Source organism: Dicentrarchus labrax, unplaced genomic scaffold (assembly GCF_905237075.1).
Source record: "Dicentrarchus labrax unplaced genomic scaffold, dlabrax2021, whole genome shotgun sequence".
Taxonomy (NCBI): domain Eukaryota; kingdom Metazoa; phylum Chordata; class Actinopteri; family Moronidae; genus Dicentrarchus; species Dicentrarchus labrax.
Window position 1 is genome coordinate 8,863,638 of NW_026136713.1, and position 17,023 is coordinate 8,880,660.

General features: G+C 39.8%; 1 protein-coding gene across 2 annotated transcripts in view; it reads right to left on the reverse strand.

Annotated features, from left to right (window-relative positions):
• Positions 1-8,002: 8,002 nt before the first annotated feature.
• klhl4 (kelch-like family member 4) overlaps positions 8,003-17,023 on the reverse strand; it is a 29,897-nt gene continuing 20,876 nt past the window's right edge. For both annotated transcript variants that reach the window (XM_051420695.1, XM_051420694.1), the window contains 4 exons: positions 15,179-15,341; positions 13,722-13,934; positions 11,832-12,003; positions 8,003-11,490 (listed from right to left, as the gene is read on the reverse strand). In XM_051420695.1, the coding sequence (XP_051276655.1) occupies positions 11,431-11,490; positions 11,832-12,003; positions 13,722-13,934; positions 15,179-15,341 (608 nt within the window). In that variant the 3' untranslated portion in view covers positions 8,003-11,430. The remainder of the gene's footprint in view (positions 11,491-11,831; positions 12,004-13,721; positions 13,935-15,178; positions 15,342-17,023) is intronic.

A 17,023-nucleotide genomic window follows, 5' to 3' on the forward strand; every position in this document is an offset into this window, starting at 1 on the left:
AGGTGGGTGCATAATAGAGGTAATCTCTAAATTTATCGCAGATTGCCCACTTCAATGCAAGGAACTTCCTGAGCTTGCCGGAATGGAGATGGTAGTTTTTTCCGCTGGTGTGAGTGTCCTTGGAGCCATAAGTAATGACACGGAGTTTGTTTGCCTGTTGTTGATAGAGCACTGCCCCCAGACCTTCATTTGATGCATCGGTGTGGAGGACGAAGGGTAAATCAAAGTCTGGGTAGGCCAGGATGGGTGGACTGGCTAGCATGTCCACAAGGCGTGACACCACTGCACTGTGTTCTGATGTCCACTGACAGGTGTTTTGGATGAAAGCTGACCACTCTTTGAGCCTCTTAGTTTAGTCTTTGTCAGATCTAGCTATGGTGGTATTTTTGCGAGACTTCTGGGACTTTCTATTAGCTGAAACAGTGGCCTGGCTATCCTAGAAAGTCTTGTATGAAGGTCCTATAGTAACCTAGAAACCCCAGAAGAGCTCTGACCTCTCCCACATTCTTTGGGCTCTCCACCAAATGCTGAACTGCCTCAAGATCTTTAGGGTCTATTTGGACACCTCATTAGTCACCAGGCCCTAAATACCTGATCTGACTTTTAAATAGCTCACATTTTTTTGGGCGTAGCTTTACACCATGTTCTCGAAGGCGACGGGAGTACCCTCAGGTCGTCAACTGGTCATGGAAGGTCTTGGAAAAGCAGCACATCATCCAAGTATGGAGAGCAGCACTCATCCCTGAGACCATCAAGAACTCCCTCCATGCACCTTTGGAATGTTGCCGGGGCGTTGGTAAGGCCAAATGGGAGGCGGATCCACTCGTATAGTCCCCAAGGCGTGCTAAAGGCAGTCAGGTGTCTGGAACTATCATCAACAAAACCCTGGTGGTAAGCACTGCCTTGGTCGAGTATTGAGAACCACGTAGTAACCTCCTAGATTATTCAGCAGATCCTGTATGCGTGGAAGAGGGTGGCGGCCAGGAACAGTCTTGCGGTTTAACCCACGAAAGTCAATGCACAGGCGTAAACTTGGTCTTTTTTCTGACACAGACCACAGGAGACGAGTAGGGTGAGGTAGACCTCTGATCCAGCCGTGCTCGAGCAGGTTTTGGACACATTCCTTCACCTCTTTGTACAAGGGCTTAGGAACTGAGTTGTGACGTTTGGACTGGTGTTTCATCCTTTAGGTGGATTTTCAGCTGTAAATTGGGAATGCAACCAATGTCAGAATCGTGCTTAGCAAACACATCCGACTCTTCATACAACATGTCTCTGACTATCTTCTGTTCATCCTCTCCAGATGTGACACGTCCACAGGTGGGTGCCATCTCTGTTTTGTCAGTCTGGTGTCTTTCTGTTTATCACTGCTTCTCTCTGCTTTCTGTATTTAGCTGAGCTGAGTGTGTATTTACAGTTGGATGGGACTTTGGCTCTGAACCACTGGAGAAACAGTTAACTGGTTTGACTTCAATACACTTTCCTCCAATGTGCCTAGCACTGTTCTCTTGGTGAGGTAGATGTCATGTTTAGTGGGGTTCTGAATAGGGATTTTAACTATCTTTGTGGACCCACTTTAACGCCTACTAAAGCTGGGAACAGCTCTAACCCCTCGGACAGTTACTGACTAAGTTGGGCTGAAAAGAGCATTGTCCCACTCTTTGGCCATTCCTTAACTCTACATTTAACCTCACGAATCTGCTCTAAGTTAAACAGTTACACCTCTCTTCCCTGTCCTCACACTACACTCAGGGGTGTTCTCATCTGAGGTTGAAATCTGAAGTGGTGGGGAGGCTGGGTGTTTCACGGTACTGTCACTGACACTTAAAGCTTTTAAGTAAAGCAGAAATATTAGTCTCACCTCTCTGTTTGCTTGGCTGGTTTTGGATTATCTCTGCGATTACATTACTGCCTAACAGGAAAGTTAAGACAGTTCTGGCTGACGAGAACTGGCACTTGTATGGTTATATGTCCATGATTCACTACAGACTCGAGTTCAACATCTGCCCAACCATCAAAGGGAACATCTGTGCCATTAGCTGCAGCAATCTCTAACGGTTGGTCACTAAGGAGGGATTGCAGTGGCTGGATTTGATGTTGGGTAGTGCTGTTCTATCCAGGCTCTTCCCACCATAGTAACCTGAGCCCTGAGTCGAGCAACATTTGGAGAGGGACTCGCTGATAGCATGAAACCATACAGCTCATGAGTTGTGCAAGCTGTTTTGTGGCAGTGGTGGACACTGTGGTTTTGTTTTTGCCGGGCTGGCTGTGTTAGGAGTGGTTGGCTTGTGCTGGGGGCTCTGGTGGGCTGTCATGATCACTGGCTGCCCCCTCTCCAGTGACCTCATCCCGTTTCCGACATATTCTTCAGACAGCCGATGGCACGATGCCCAGCTTACCCACAAACAAAGCAGTGAGGGCAGCTTACTTTACTTGTTGTACACAGTCACTGCATCTGCCCTGGTCTCAGATGGTGGCGGCTGAGGATGGGCCAGCCGTTGGTGAGCAGGGGTCCCCCTGTTTCGCACTGTCAGTAGGTTTCACCATCTGGGCCAGGTGTTTGGTCAGTGAGGAGACTTGTGCAGTCAGTTCCCTTAATAGCTGCACGGTTAGCCTGTAACTCTGTGTCAACTTTAGCTTGGTTAGTTGGGTCACTACTGTCAAGCTGAGCTGTGCTTACAGTCACTGGTCGAGTTTCAGCTACTGCGCCAAGTGTTTTAGTCTTCTGCTTCTTCACTAGTAGACTTGGTAATGGATTCAACAGAAAGTCATCACTAACTTGCCAGTCTGTGAGGAGGGGGTTTGAGGTCATGTCGAACGTAGTTATTTTCTCATTTTAACCCTTGGTAAAGCGTGTGAAGAAAGGTGGTACTTGCACCAGCCTTGTCATAGCTAAACTCTGCACTAGCTGTTGTGACTCAAACAAAACACGCTGCTTTAAACCCATGATCTTGTACAAGAACTGCTGTGGGGCTCTCTTGTCTTGTTGTTTCGCATTACGAACTCTCTTTGGAAAAGTTCAGTATCATACTTGTCTCTGATGTGTGCGCGGAGAACCTTTTAGCTCACCCACATTAAGTCACCTTGTTAGTTAACATCTCTTCGGAACGTACCAGGTTTTATTATCTTTATCACTGTGCTAATGACCTCTTGACTCAGTAAAACCTTCTTGCAATCCTTCATCTATTTGTTTACAAAGACTGCTGTATGACATGTCAGAACCAACATCAGAGATTTGTCCACCATGTGGATCCTTAAACTCTCTGCGTGGGAGCAGAGCTGCAACATCACTAAACCTCAGAACTTGGTCTCCCATGCTGGAAGATAGACTCACCCTAACACGTGGGAACAAACCCAGCACCTGTTTCATGTGACTTTGGCCGAGGCTGGAGTGGCATGGTCCCTGAACTGGCATACCAGAGTCTCTTCCCATTGGTGCTGGAAGTGTGTCACATCTCTACTCTGCAGATGGGTTAGCACGCACATCTACATCCAGTGGAGCAGGGCACAGGTCCTGCAGATTTCTGTCTCCAGTCTAGCCACTAATGGTGATTGTTAATGCTTCCAGCACATGCATATATCTCAACCTTGCATGTAAACTCAAATCCACAGTATTATTGGTGACTAACACACATTTATAATGTTAACAAGTGTTTAAACTGTACAGTATTTTGCCACAGGAGAAGTCCCTATTATATTACTATTACCTGTGCAAACCATATATGACAATAGTCAACGACACCCCTCATAACATTGCCTGGTGCTCACTCAATGTGGAGACACTCTGCTATCACTCTTGACCTTGAACTGGGACATGGGACTGGACAGTTAAAAGTTAAACAATGATCTCCAGTAATATCAGAATAACAAATCTAAAATGAACATTGTTAGCTATAGCAAACGTTTACATTTTTTCTCAACCATTGATAAGTAGTGGACGTATTTACCAGCTTTAGTGTGCCTGGGAAATTTCCACTGTGTTGTGTTTTTGTTTTCTGTATTTGCAGTTGACCAGATTTCTCTAATTTCCCACCATATTTCCTTAATATTCTCATCCTGCATCCTTCAGACCTCTGTCATGTCTTTATAACCCTGACCCAAAGCATGCAGAGCAGTGGACATTTGCTGGCTCTTCATCCATTCCAAGGCTCTCCATTATGGCTATGGATGACGGATGTAGATACGGCGGTGTTCTCCCTCAGACTGTAAAGCATGAGGCCTAACCTTCCTTCCAACGGAAGTAATGGTCCACACCGTTAATTGTCGTGGGCTGTTCATCTTCACTAACAATAGCAGTAAGCAATGGGTCTGGGTAAGAAAGGCAGTCATGTCTGACAAAGGAAGTGATTTAGTTCTGGAGGCAATTCGTAAGCGGGCGTTGCAGGGGCAGCAGTAATGTGTGGAGAGAAAAATCATGTGTGGTGAGAGGCGTAGCTGACACAATAGTGGCACAGAAGCAACACTAGATATTTTTTGTCCTCCCATTGTAAAGATTTATCTGAAAAAAAAAAAGGTAATAAAATGTATATTGTGTGTGTCCTTCATGGAGCTAGAGCTTGTGTTATTGAAGTGGACATGATGTTGTCTGAATTATGGATGCTGTAAAGGCTTTGAAAGTAAGCTGAGACCAACTTCATCACAGTTGTATCAGTCAGAAAACAAACAACAGATCTCATTTAAAGAATTGGGCTGTTTGCGTAGGTGATCTTTTTCAGGTTTTCATGCTTCCTCATTATTCCATTTGATGTCAAAACATCATTTGATGCTCAACTTTCAAAAGTCTTCTCTTAGTTCTGTATTTCTTTATTCCACCCAGTCTTCTAAAGAGGAAAAAAATGTGTCATTGATGGGTCACTAGTTTACTGTCTGAATTAGACACATAACATAAGGAATAGACAAGTGTAGTTACCAAATTAAAGCGTGTTTCCTGGGAAAGTTGAGGCCCATTAAAATGATAGATTGCGTGTTGTATGCAAAGGGCTGCTTTACACCCACAAAACAGTCTAATTGCGTTCATTCCTGTAAGATGTCCACAAATGTTGAATCTAGATTCTCAGGCGTATTGGCAGCAAGCTGCTAGACAGCAGATGACTAGCTTCAAACGAGTAGCGAGGGGGAGGGATGTAAAATCTTGACAAACAGTGAGAGCCAGTGTCCACATCATCTCTCGCCCCTGACAGGCTTCCCCATGCATGAATTCAAAGCTGGTAAAACCATGGCTGGATTCATTTTGATCTGACATCCATCATGTAGATCAGTGTTGTGGTTTCACTGTACTGTGTCCACGATAAGATGTTTTGGCAATTGGCCCATGACATCTGTTGAAGCCAGTCAAGAGAAACTGGGACCAATTTGGCATTTCTGTCACAATTTATTGTTGGTTGTTGGCTTTGAGCACTATTCATTCATATTAGGGAAGCCACACAAGTACCACAAGTATCCCTGGATGTGATTGTATTATGTCTAAATTAATAGCCACTGTATATGAAGCTAATCATAGTCATCCATTATCATTTTTTAAGGTTACAATTTGTGGTGCTGTTCTGATTCTGTAATGTGTTCGGATTTTTATTTTTTTCATGTGCTGTTTCTTTACCCCAGAGAGGGTTTGCAAATTGGAGAATTGGGAGGGACTGCAGATTTTGTTCTCTTTCCATTTGTCAGAAGGAACCAGAAAAAGCCTTGCAGCCAGTTGCCGGGGGGGTAAATGGGTTTTGTGTACTAGTTTAAAACCATTAAGAAATAAACTACACAATATGCTGCAATATTAATGATCATAAGAGATGCAGACTAGACGCATGTGTAACGAGACGGAGGCTCTTTGATGGTTACCACTGAAAAAAAAATCAGCCCTGCATGTACTCATCCAATTAAGAGTAACTCTATTCTCTTAATACCAACAGTGATAAACCATGCTGAAGTGATTTAGTTAATATCAGTGTCCAAAACTACTCAGAATACCAATCTGAGTTATAGAATTACAGATAAACTACTCGCAGTATTTCTGTACCAGCTTGTATGGCTGAGGCATGGTGGCATGTGTGTGGAAGGCGTTAGGCAGATGGGAAGTGTCTGATATCTCTCACTCAACATAATGAGACAAGAATGCGCTTCACCAATCTTAGGGCCTGTCTGATGGCAAGAGACACAGTGCCCACTCATATGGGAGGGATCTTTCCCCTCTTCAAAGATAATGAGATGACAATGTATTCAACTATCATTAGACAGAGACAGTGTTTGGGGGGGGAATCATTCTGCAGCACTTGTCTGCAGCCTTTGATCAGACGAGAAAAGCAACTGTCATTCTTTGTATCAGCGCTGGACTCATGAAAGCCCATCTAACTACTTTATCACCGGCAGTGTCACTTGAAGGCTATAGTTTGTGGTGTAGTTCCTGAAGCGGGGGATTTTTCCAGTTCACGTGGATTGTTAGCGTGAACGGGAACACACCTCTCTGGTTAGGTATGTCCTGCTACCTGTGTGATATGTTAAATGTCTGTCTCTCTCAGAAGTCAGTCGCTTGACAAAAAATTGTTGCAGTGTAAAATCAATTTGTCATCACCTGGGAGGGGAAGACACAACATTTTGTCTGACATGGCACTCGAATGCAAGATGTCAAAATAGCCATGTTAACAGGCTTATTTAAGCAGGCTTGACGTGACAATCTTATTCTAAGTTGACAGTTTGTTGTGGCACTTGTAGAGGGATCCATCTTGTCTTTTGTCCCCGTAGTGAAGATGATCCCTCACATGTTTTTTTTTTTCTTTTTCATTCTCAGTCTTTCTTAGAACACTGTGTTTTGACAAATAAACCATCAAAATCCCTTTTTTCAGGCATTCTTCAGCAAGCATTAGGCCAACTGATCTGTACTGAAGTTCTGAGACAGTATTTTGACAGCAAACAATTATGCAGCGTTATCATTTATCTGGCAGAAGAAATGTGTTTGGCAGAATCCAAAATTCTGTGCCTGTAACATGTTATCTTTGTAATGCAGTGATTTGTAATTTGTGAAAACTTTCATTCCTCCTAAATCCCAAAATATGTATGATATAAGAAAGCAACCTGGTAAACATACGGTATGTCTTCACAACCTACAATCAATATAGTAGAATGTTCGCAACCCATGCTGTGCTGTTGCATCTTTCTCACATCACTTTCCATCTCTCTGTTCACTGTCACACAAAAAAAAATGAATAAAATACGAGGGAGAGCTGCTCCATCACTCCTAAAAAAAACATTGAAAAAAGGCTGGGAGCAGAGCTCAAAAATAGAACAATCTGTCTACATTTGTCACACAATTATGAGAGATTGTTCAAACTTTTGTGATGCCAAAATCCCTTTAAACCTGACAAATCATCTCTCAAGTCAGAACTCATCTCCATAGGCTTCATGCTTCCCTTAAAACTCAGCAAGATGCTCATTTCAAAGTAAGAGAAGGAGACGCCTTAACATCCAATTTCCCAACATTTCATCATTGTGTCTCAATAATTATGCAGGGTTATTAGCTCAAGTATTTGTCCTTGGCATTCTTAATGCCAGTTGACATTTATTATGAACAGTAATGGTATTGGAGATCTTTGATTTGCCATTGGCGGTGGTAAGTATGGTTTGGTTTGTTCTCTGCAGTGCAACAGCACCCTCTCTTGATAATTTATGAAATGATTACATCACCATGAATCCAGCATACACTATGCAAGTGCGTAGTACTGGTGAAAACCCAAACTGCTAAGATGAATCAAAATGGATGGATGCATGTTTAAATACGTTGTTTGCATACCTTTATTACAAATGATTAGCAGTTGACATCGTAAATTCTTGTTGGGACCAATGCACTAAAAAGCCCTTATCCCATTCCCACCTCCTGTATTAGTTTGATCTACCCTGAATGCACAAAATCCAAATCTCATTTGTCTCAAAGCTTGAACCCCATTGTATTCATCATCTGTTTCTCTTTGTCTCCATCTTCCTTTGTAATGTTCCTGGCTTTAAAAAGGGAAATCAACAAGGAACACTGGATTTTATTCTAATTCATTCAGCACGGAAACATGAAACTTTGAGTGTTGCAACCACAAAAACATAATACTGTCATTTCATTACATTTTTTAACACTTGAATGTTAAAGGCACTTGCAGATGACAAGGTAGTACAGAATGTAAACCATATCCAAACTCTATCTTTTTTTCTTTTTACAACATAAATCAAAACACTGACAAAGAGGAGGATCTTGGGTGGATAATAATTAGAATAAATATAAAACAAAACTTAAATCATACTCCAAACATCTGTAAACTAAAAAGAAAGAAGAACACTATTACTAAGCTTATTTATTATATTTAGTCCATGCTGCTCTGTAGAAGAAACAACCATTGAATAGATGGGAAAAACAATACAGAATGAAAATGCTATAGACTCTTCCAGCCCATAGATGGCTGATCAGGCTAATTACTAATTGTCACTTACTAATTATTCTCTTATTCATTAGTTTCAGAGTAGCTCTGTACGGTGTGAAATTAGATTTCTTTTTGTTGTGATGGCATAATTTGATTAGTGGGGTGATAATCTCAGTATATCATATATCATTGAATCGGATAGGGAAATATTTTTTATACAACACATTCAATTCTTGGGATTAAATGTGAAGAGGAACTGATGATCCTCTTTTAAAGTAATACATTTTAATTTGAGTGATTTTATGTTAAATACCTAAGGGTTAAATAATAGGATTCCAAGGATAATCATAATAGGATTTCTATATCAGAGTTGTCCCACTTCAGCTAAAACAAAGCAGCTTTGAGTTAAGTCAGTGCTGTACCATCTTACAAAACATTTAGCAGACAAATTACTCTTGTGAAAGTGTATCCATGTATCTTAATGGTTTCTTTATTTGTCTCTGTTCTGTCTCTATTTGGCTCTGTTCAATATTATGATAATATTCACAAGATAAACCCCATTTTCCATGGGCCCTTTAAACCAGAATCAGACATGGAAACCTGACAACTTTGAGGTACTGTATTGCATCATGCTCTTATCACGTGAAGCTGACTTTCTCAGTGTTGAGATCACTGTGTGTTTTAAACTGTGATTGCAAACCTATGGGTGGCAACAAGACTGAGGGGAATATTGGTTTAGTCTAACAGATGTAGAATTTCAGATTAAGCAATACTGAGCCAACCCACAGGAGAAGAATATAACGGACAGGAACTGAAAAGATAAAAAAAAAGAAATTGCACATTTGCACTGGTCATATCCAATGCAGGGACAAATCGAATAAAGCTATTTTCATCATTATGGTCTTGTGTTTCTACCGCCATTACACTATGCTTTCGAATTAACTGGAAAGATATATATTGAGATAAGTATTCTGCACGGTGGGGCTTCAATAATATTATACTCTGAAGAGGTGAACTTAGGTGAAAGCTATTATCCTTTATTGATTTCCATTATAATATCTGACAGGAGGTGCAGATAAACAGAAATAGAAAGTTAGAGAACGAGATTTATCTTTACATCAACTGAGATGGGATTTGTGCCAAAAGGGTTATACCTCAAAATCAAAAAGATGAAAAGGAATGTCTAATATTTTTGTATTCTGAAACAACCTACACGTTTCTAAATTTAAAACTGTACATGTGGACACATAAGCCAGAATTTTGTCTGCCAAAACCCATCCAAATCTTACCAAACAAGCAAGAGGAGAGTTGAAACTATTTGGAAGGTAAACAATGAAAAAAACAAAGGCAAGCAGTCGCAGTTGGTCCTCAGTCTGTTGATGAGAGATTGAAAAGAAAACCAGAGTGTTATCAGAGTGATATAAATCAAGCAAACATGCTTGCTTGATTTAAAAAGCGGGGTCTGCAATGAGAAGAAAATGAGGTCAATGTTGACATCAAAGTAAGTTCCAAGTCTGGTTTAGTCAAAGAATGAGTTTAGTTTACCCAAAGCAGAACAAGAGAAATCAAAATCTGCCCGCTGAGGGGCCACATTCAGCTCTAAACATGGATTTGAACATGCAGAGGACTGAAGTTATTTTATTTAGTTTGCATGCTGTACAAAAGTATGATAAAAGCATAAAAATTAACATTTGGCCCCAAAACATGATATAATTACAGTTACAAATTGTTCTCGTTGTGATAAAGGTTTTACTTTTATGAGCAGAACCAACTACAAAGCTAAAAATTCTAATCAAAGTCACATTAGTGAGCTGCTGTGGAAATCAGGTTTCAGAGTGCTACACGTGAAACAGTGCTTGAAATTCTCTCGTAGACTCAGATAGCTGCTTTGTGTGCACCTGGTCCCACTTAGCCATAGTTTGCTGTTTCTTCTGGGTTTATCCAATGGTTGTGTTGTGAATGATAAGATCATCTACATGACCCAAAAGGCATCATATCCTTAAAAATACAAGAACAGACAGTGATTTTGATAATTGTATAAACCAAGTAAAACAATCGCTCAGCTAGCATGCCCAGAAGTAAAGACAAAAGGATAATAACTGTACCAGAGAGCACTGGTTTAGGCATGATTCATCAACACAAATGTAGATTCATAAAGTTCACAAAAAACTGTACAGCAATGTGAAATATCAATATGATATATTTTCTGTAATTCACAATTTTGTAAACTTTTATTTAATGCGTAACAAGACTTCTAAGACAAGCAAATGACTTTGGTGTTCTGTAGCTACAGGCTCAATAAAAATAAAGAAAGAAAGTAGGAGAAAAGAAAGTCCAAATATATATATATATATATATATATATATATATATATATATATATTCAGCAAAAAGTCTCATTTCATTCCTGTTCTTCTTAAAACCAGCCTGCAAAAACTTCACCACCCTCAGTGTTCACAGTGGTCTTCTTCACTAAAGAGCAAGAATCTGTTCAGACCACCCGCTAAGGGAAGACACTGGTATGGGGTTAAATTTTTGTTTCTTAACAATTTTCATTTGAGTGGCTATAAAGTGAAATATAAACCCAAAAATATACTGTATGCGATGGCACTGATAAGAAAAGTCTCTGTATAGATGTAAACTAACCTGCAGGCTTATTTACTCAAAATGTAACTTTTACATTTAATCTTACGGACATACACAGAACTTTTCATAAAACTAGTATAACAAACCAGTACAACAAAGCCTTGGCTCTTGCTACAGCTAAGCCAAGTCTATGAAAAATCTTGATCGCTTGAGAATGTGGAGAATGCGCAGCAGTCCTCCCCAGTGGGCAGACATGTCCACTAATGATAGAAACAATGGTTTATGGGCAAAGCTCTGTCTGCGTTTCCCTCTGAAAAATCTGGAGAGCCGAGTTAAAGGAGAAAAAAAATGAAAACATGATTCTCGAAGGATGTGTCCTTGATCTCTTGTTTTGTTTGTCCACTTTTCTTTGCTGCTCTCTCATTTGTTTCCCATGCTGTCGTGAGACAAAATGCTCAAGGCAATTTCACCACCACCACGCAGGCGCCTGCCCTGCCAATGTTGAGAGGGACCTCCTACAGGAAGACGGAGAGGTTAACATGCAGCTTTTCATCTCTGGCTGTCTTCAAAAAAATCCCATTTTACTTCATGCAGATAAGAGGGTTACACAGGAAAAATTGGAAAAACTTATTGCAAAAAAAGATATAAAAATATTGATAATATTCATTGACTCCAGTAGATTTATGCTCCTGAAGGGTGTTAACTGGAACCCTGATGTTACATGTAATAAATTCTGGCAAAAGTAAGCAAAGTAATCAAAAGTTCTCATCGTCATATTTATTTGTATATGTAAAACAAAAAGAATATAATATTTAAACTTTGTGTTGCCATGATGAATTTGTTTTGGTTTAATTACCTCAGTCCACTCATTGTTCTGTGCATCGTAGGACTCGACAGTGTTCAGATAAGACTGGCCATCATATCCACCCACAGCATAGAGCCTGTCACCCAGTAGGCAAACACCCACCGCGTCCCGGGGAACACTGAGGGAGGACACAGTGGTCCATGTGTCCGTCTTTGGGTCATACCTGCAATTGCAATATTTGTACAAATGATTGCATTTTTGCATTATGGTTGGTATTGTGAAACATTTGTTTTTCTTTTTGTAAAAAGTTATTTGTGTAATCAGCCTGAATCTCAAGAAGAAAACAATATACCATCCCCACTAACTCAGACATCTTAATGTTTGATTTCTTTAATTACTGATGTCTGAATGCTTACTAATAGCAACGCCTTTCAGCACAGTCATGGAAATTGAAACTTTAATGCAAAATTGTCTCTTGAACAGCAGCTGGTGTTCAGAGAGAGAGCTACACTCATCAGCGAAGGCAGAAGTTGTTGAATGAAAATGTTTTATATGATTTAATTTCAATTATTTATGGGTAAGTGAAATGTCCAAATATTCAGTCATGTCTTGCTGACACCTGGTACTAACGAGGTTTGAAGCTGCTTAATTTTTATTTCATGCTTCTGTTTCATATCAGTTTAAAGCAAAATGAGTCAAATATTGACATCCCAGAGTGTGATCAGCAATTACTAAATTGTTAAATATTTTGTATATAAACAGTAGAGGAAATTAAAAGTTAAAATTGAAAGAAACTGCTAGATTAATATAATAAATAATAATACAAATTGTATTTGTATAGCACTTTTTAAATGTCCTTATAAAAGACATTTACAAATAAATCATCAAGAAGGTATAAACAGTATCAAAGAACCATTCAAATAAAAACTTAAAATCAGGTGGTTGTGTGAATGTGGTGGTTGTCAGGTGGAGAGGCTGTAGTCTGTAAAAATGTGTCTTAAGACGGGATTTAAAAGCAGAAACAGTGTCAGCAGAATACCAACTGGAAGCGCCAAAGCTGAGGTGGCAGTACAGCAAACGCTCGATCACTATTTGACTTTAACCTGGACTCCTGGAGTTAAGAGCTCACCAGTGTACTCTGGCGTCTGGCCACGTAAAGCCTTGTAAGTCCAGAGTAAGTAAATGGATTCTAAAAGAAATTGGTAACTAATGCGAGAAGGCTAAAACTGGGCTTATGTGAGAAGAAGCAACTATAAAAAGCTTAATAAAAATTATTGAGAATGCTTTACAGGGTGTAAAATCATATTGACTAAACTGAGAAAATATGTAGAAACTAGACAGCGCAAAAGGAATACATATATGTTTACATTAATCATTTGGGAAAGTAAATTCAAATGAAACACATGGTGGAGAATATAGCAACTCTGTTTCCATCCTACAAAAATGTATCTGTAGGGTAACCTTATATTACATCTATTCACACAACTTACAATATAATGATACTGGTTGCATGGCAAATTGTAGGTTGCAGCAGCAGTCATAAATTTAAATACACAAGTGATAGGAAGTACATAAAAAACAGGCACCATTTGCAATTTTTCAAAAATGGGAAAATGCATTCTGGCAATGAATTACAACTGAAGGGGCTCTATTGTGAATCACATAAGGTTCAGATTCAGGAGGATATTGGGCCACCAGATGGTGCTAGATACTATAAAATAAAACCGTGTGGAAACTATGATCTTGTATCTGGTAGTATAACACAGACATGTCTCAAAATGCAGGAACAGGGTGGGGATCAAGTGGAGTTGAACTCCCTTTTGTTCTTATTTGAACGTCCCACACCCACCCAGGATTGATTCCCATCAACTGCAATCTAAATCCACTTACGCAACTTCTATGTGTTTTTGTATTTTCTCCCCAGACGAAACATTTACAAACCTCTCGACACAATCGGAGAGTCTAGAACAGTGGTTGGAGGCAGGGGCGTCGTGTCCACCTACAGCATACAGGAAGTTGTTGTATGTTGCCACACCCACTCCCCCTCGCCTCTTGGCCATGGGAGCACACATGCTCCACTTGTTGGTGTGCGGATCGAAGCACTCCATTGACCTCAGACACGAGCTGCCGTCTCGCCCACCTACTGCAAACAATCTGAAAAGAATTTAACAAAATGGGTTCAAAATCTCCGACATCTGATCTCAACACTGGATCTGACGGGAGAAGCTCACATCAGCTGTCAGATGTTTGTAAAAATGATGGCAGAACAGTGATAATGTGATGTTTTATAAGATACAGCAGTGAGCAGTGGATAGAATGTTTCAAAGGTACTTTCCTTGAGAGTGTTCTTTCCTACAAAGATCGCATCAGTGTTTTAACACTCACAGGCCCGACAGCAAGACAGTAGAGGCTAGGGAAACAGTTTCCTTGTTGTCTATTTTTGACCTAGATGCAGAAATAACTCGGTATCGACTTTAACACTGAATACTGGATGTAGCCGAGCAGCAGCCTCTCTCCTCCTTCGGCATACAAACATATTTAAATTAGGCTGAGAGCCGGTCTGTTCTTTGCTTAATTTACTTTCAAATAGTGTTGTAAGGCATTTAATACATACAAATACATAAAGTGTTCTGCTTTTATAGAGTCTAGATTGCACTGTATAAATTACCACACTAATGAGCACCACTGACTACTTCACAGCTGTAGTTTAACCCATACAGACCACAAAGGTCGATTCAACATTCAAGAAGTATAATGTTGTCAAACTATTACTGCGCTAATACTGCACTTCAGCTTTTCCTGGACCAGTGCTCTGAGTTATATAACCATGCCTGTGTTATTGCATGCTCTATTCCAAGTTATGTAGCCTATTACATTACTGCTGACCATTTTCCACTGCAAAACATGCTGCAGTGTTTGAATTTTCTTTGTTTATTCATTTTAGTACATCTGCAAAACCTTCAGTATATTTAATGGAGGACATAAATATTTTTACAGAAAAACAACAGATGACTTATCTTCAGCAAAACTAAAAGCAGACATAATGTCCATACTTCAAGTCTATAAATAAGATTATTTTGCAAGGGCACTTGGTATTGTGTGGTAATTTTTACACTGCAATATTCAGCTTTTCAACACTTTAAAAGCAAACTTATATTTAAGGCAGACAGGGCCCCTTTCAAAATCATGTGTTAACCCTGGCATTCCTTTTTTACTGTAAATTGCTTCTCTGCCTCCTCAGTGTCTGTTGTGGCTTTACGGATGCCAGTGACCTCGACCTCAAGCACCATGACATTTCAAAGTCGCAGAAAAAAAGTAATATACTTCGCCTCAGAGTGTAAGGCTGCAGATTTAAGTATTAAGTTGGGACGGTCTGTAGGGTCATTAAAGCAACTTACTTCCCATTGAGTGCTGTGACTCCCATGGTGCTTCGTGGTGTCGACATACTGGCCACGTAGTTCCACTGTCTGGCCTGCGGGTCCCAGCGTTCCACTGTGTTGAGATAGCTCCAGCCATCGTGGCCTCCCACAGCATACATAGGGCCCTCTAGCACAGCAATACCTACACAAATGGAAACAAGAGACATGTTACCGCAAAAAAGCCTGCTCTTTTGATATCTACTTCTTCTTTTTTGTGTATTATTATTATCTGTGCGTGGAAAAGAAAAGGCAAAGTGCCCCTGTGATCATCATCAGCATGTTATATGATTATAGTATTTCTATTGTGTGTGTATTACTGCATATTTTGTACAGACACACAATAGATGCTCTAACGTCTATAACCTTTAACCACTGGGCTGGTGCTAAACGCTTTCACACAGATATCAAAGCTAAAGCAACACAATATATTCAATGCCTCCTTGAGGATGATGAAACGAAGAGTACTTTCTTTTTCAAATGATGCAGCACAATGCCAGCACAAGGTCATTTTTGTTTGTGAATAATCAATGAAAAGAAATGAAATGGCATTTCCAAATCAAACTTTGCTACGACAGTTCTTCGAGAGAGCCGAGGCAGAGGTACGTTTCTCATTTTAGAGCAGGGCAGAGTGAGTCATACAGCTGACCAAATCTATTCAGAAAACAGGAAGACTATAAAACTGCATTGTTATTCCTCATTCCAAAGTCACAGGGGAAAGCGGTTTTCGCCAGTAACATTGCAGAGGATGTTTTAACACAATGGATTTTTATATTACCAGCCTTATTTCCTTTGGTGAGACTTGAGGGGACATGGGGGCAAGACCACATTCAGAGAACCTCAAATGACATAAACACTGTGGGACAGAGACGATTCTTGTAGTGAAACTCTCTTTTATTACTAACTGGTGGTTTTGAAATGAAAAAGAAATACTTTTTCTTGTCTTTACCCATAATGCACACAGCAGGCAATGGCTGGGCAGGGATGTTGGTAGACGCTAAAGTTCAAATATATTCAGACTCAAAATATGCACGCCACAAGCAAAGCAGCGAGAGATATTTGCTACAGGAAAGATCAAAGATGAAACAGGTAATCTGTACAGTGTGATCTCCTGGGCTCGCTGATACCTCCGACCACACGGGGTGAGTGAACTGAATGCTTTGACAAGATCTCCCTGTTCTGTTACCCAGGCCTGTTTCAACTGTGAATCAAAACGCTTCTGATATGAAATTTATTGGGCAGGGAAGGGTAAGGAAGAGCAGGGCCAGCACAGCCTGTCAAGCTTTGATAGGGGAATGGGTAAATATCAAAGGTCTATCTCAAAAAGAAATGTGTGATTTTTTTACAGCATGCCAGCTGTGCATCCTGTGATTTTTGGTGTTAAATAACACCAGGTAGCCAGACTGAGCTTAAACCTCAAACCTTGAAATTGTTGAAATAATTGCATTTTATTATCAACATCCTCTTAAAACATTTAACCAGGTAATTAAAGTTTAATAAAATACACATAAAGTCATATCAGATGTTTGAGAATAGTAACAAATATTACATACAGAGCTGAGAAACGTTGTTGATTAATCAAATATTTGGTAATCAGTTGATTTTTTGTCAAGCAAAAATACAAAACTTCTTATATGATAGTAAACTTTGGTTTTAGACTGTAGGACTACAAATATATACTATATAAAAAACTATTAATGATTTAATTGAAAACATAATTGGCAGACTAACCAATAATGATAATAATCTTGACATATTAGCTTTTCCTGTCCAAATATCATTGTAAGTTTTTTAAATTTTGATACTTTTAAAAAGTGACCGGCAGCA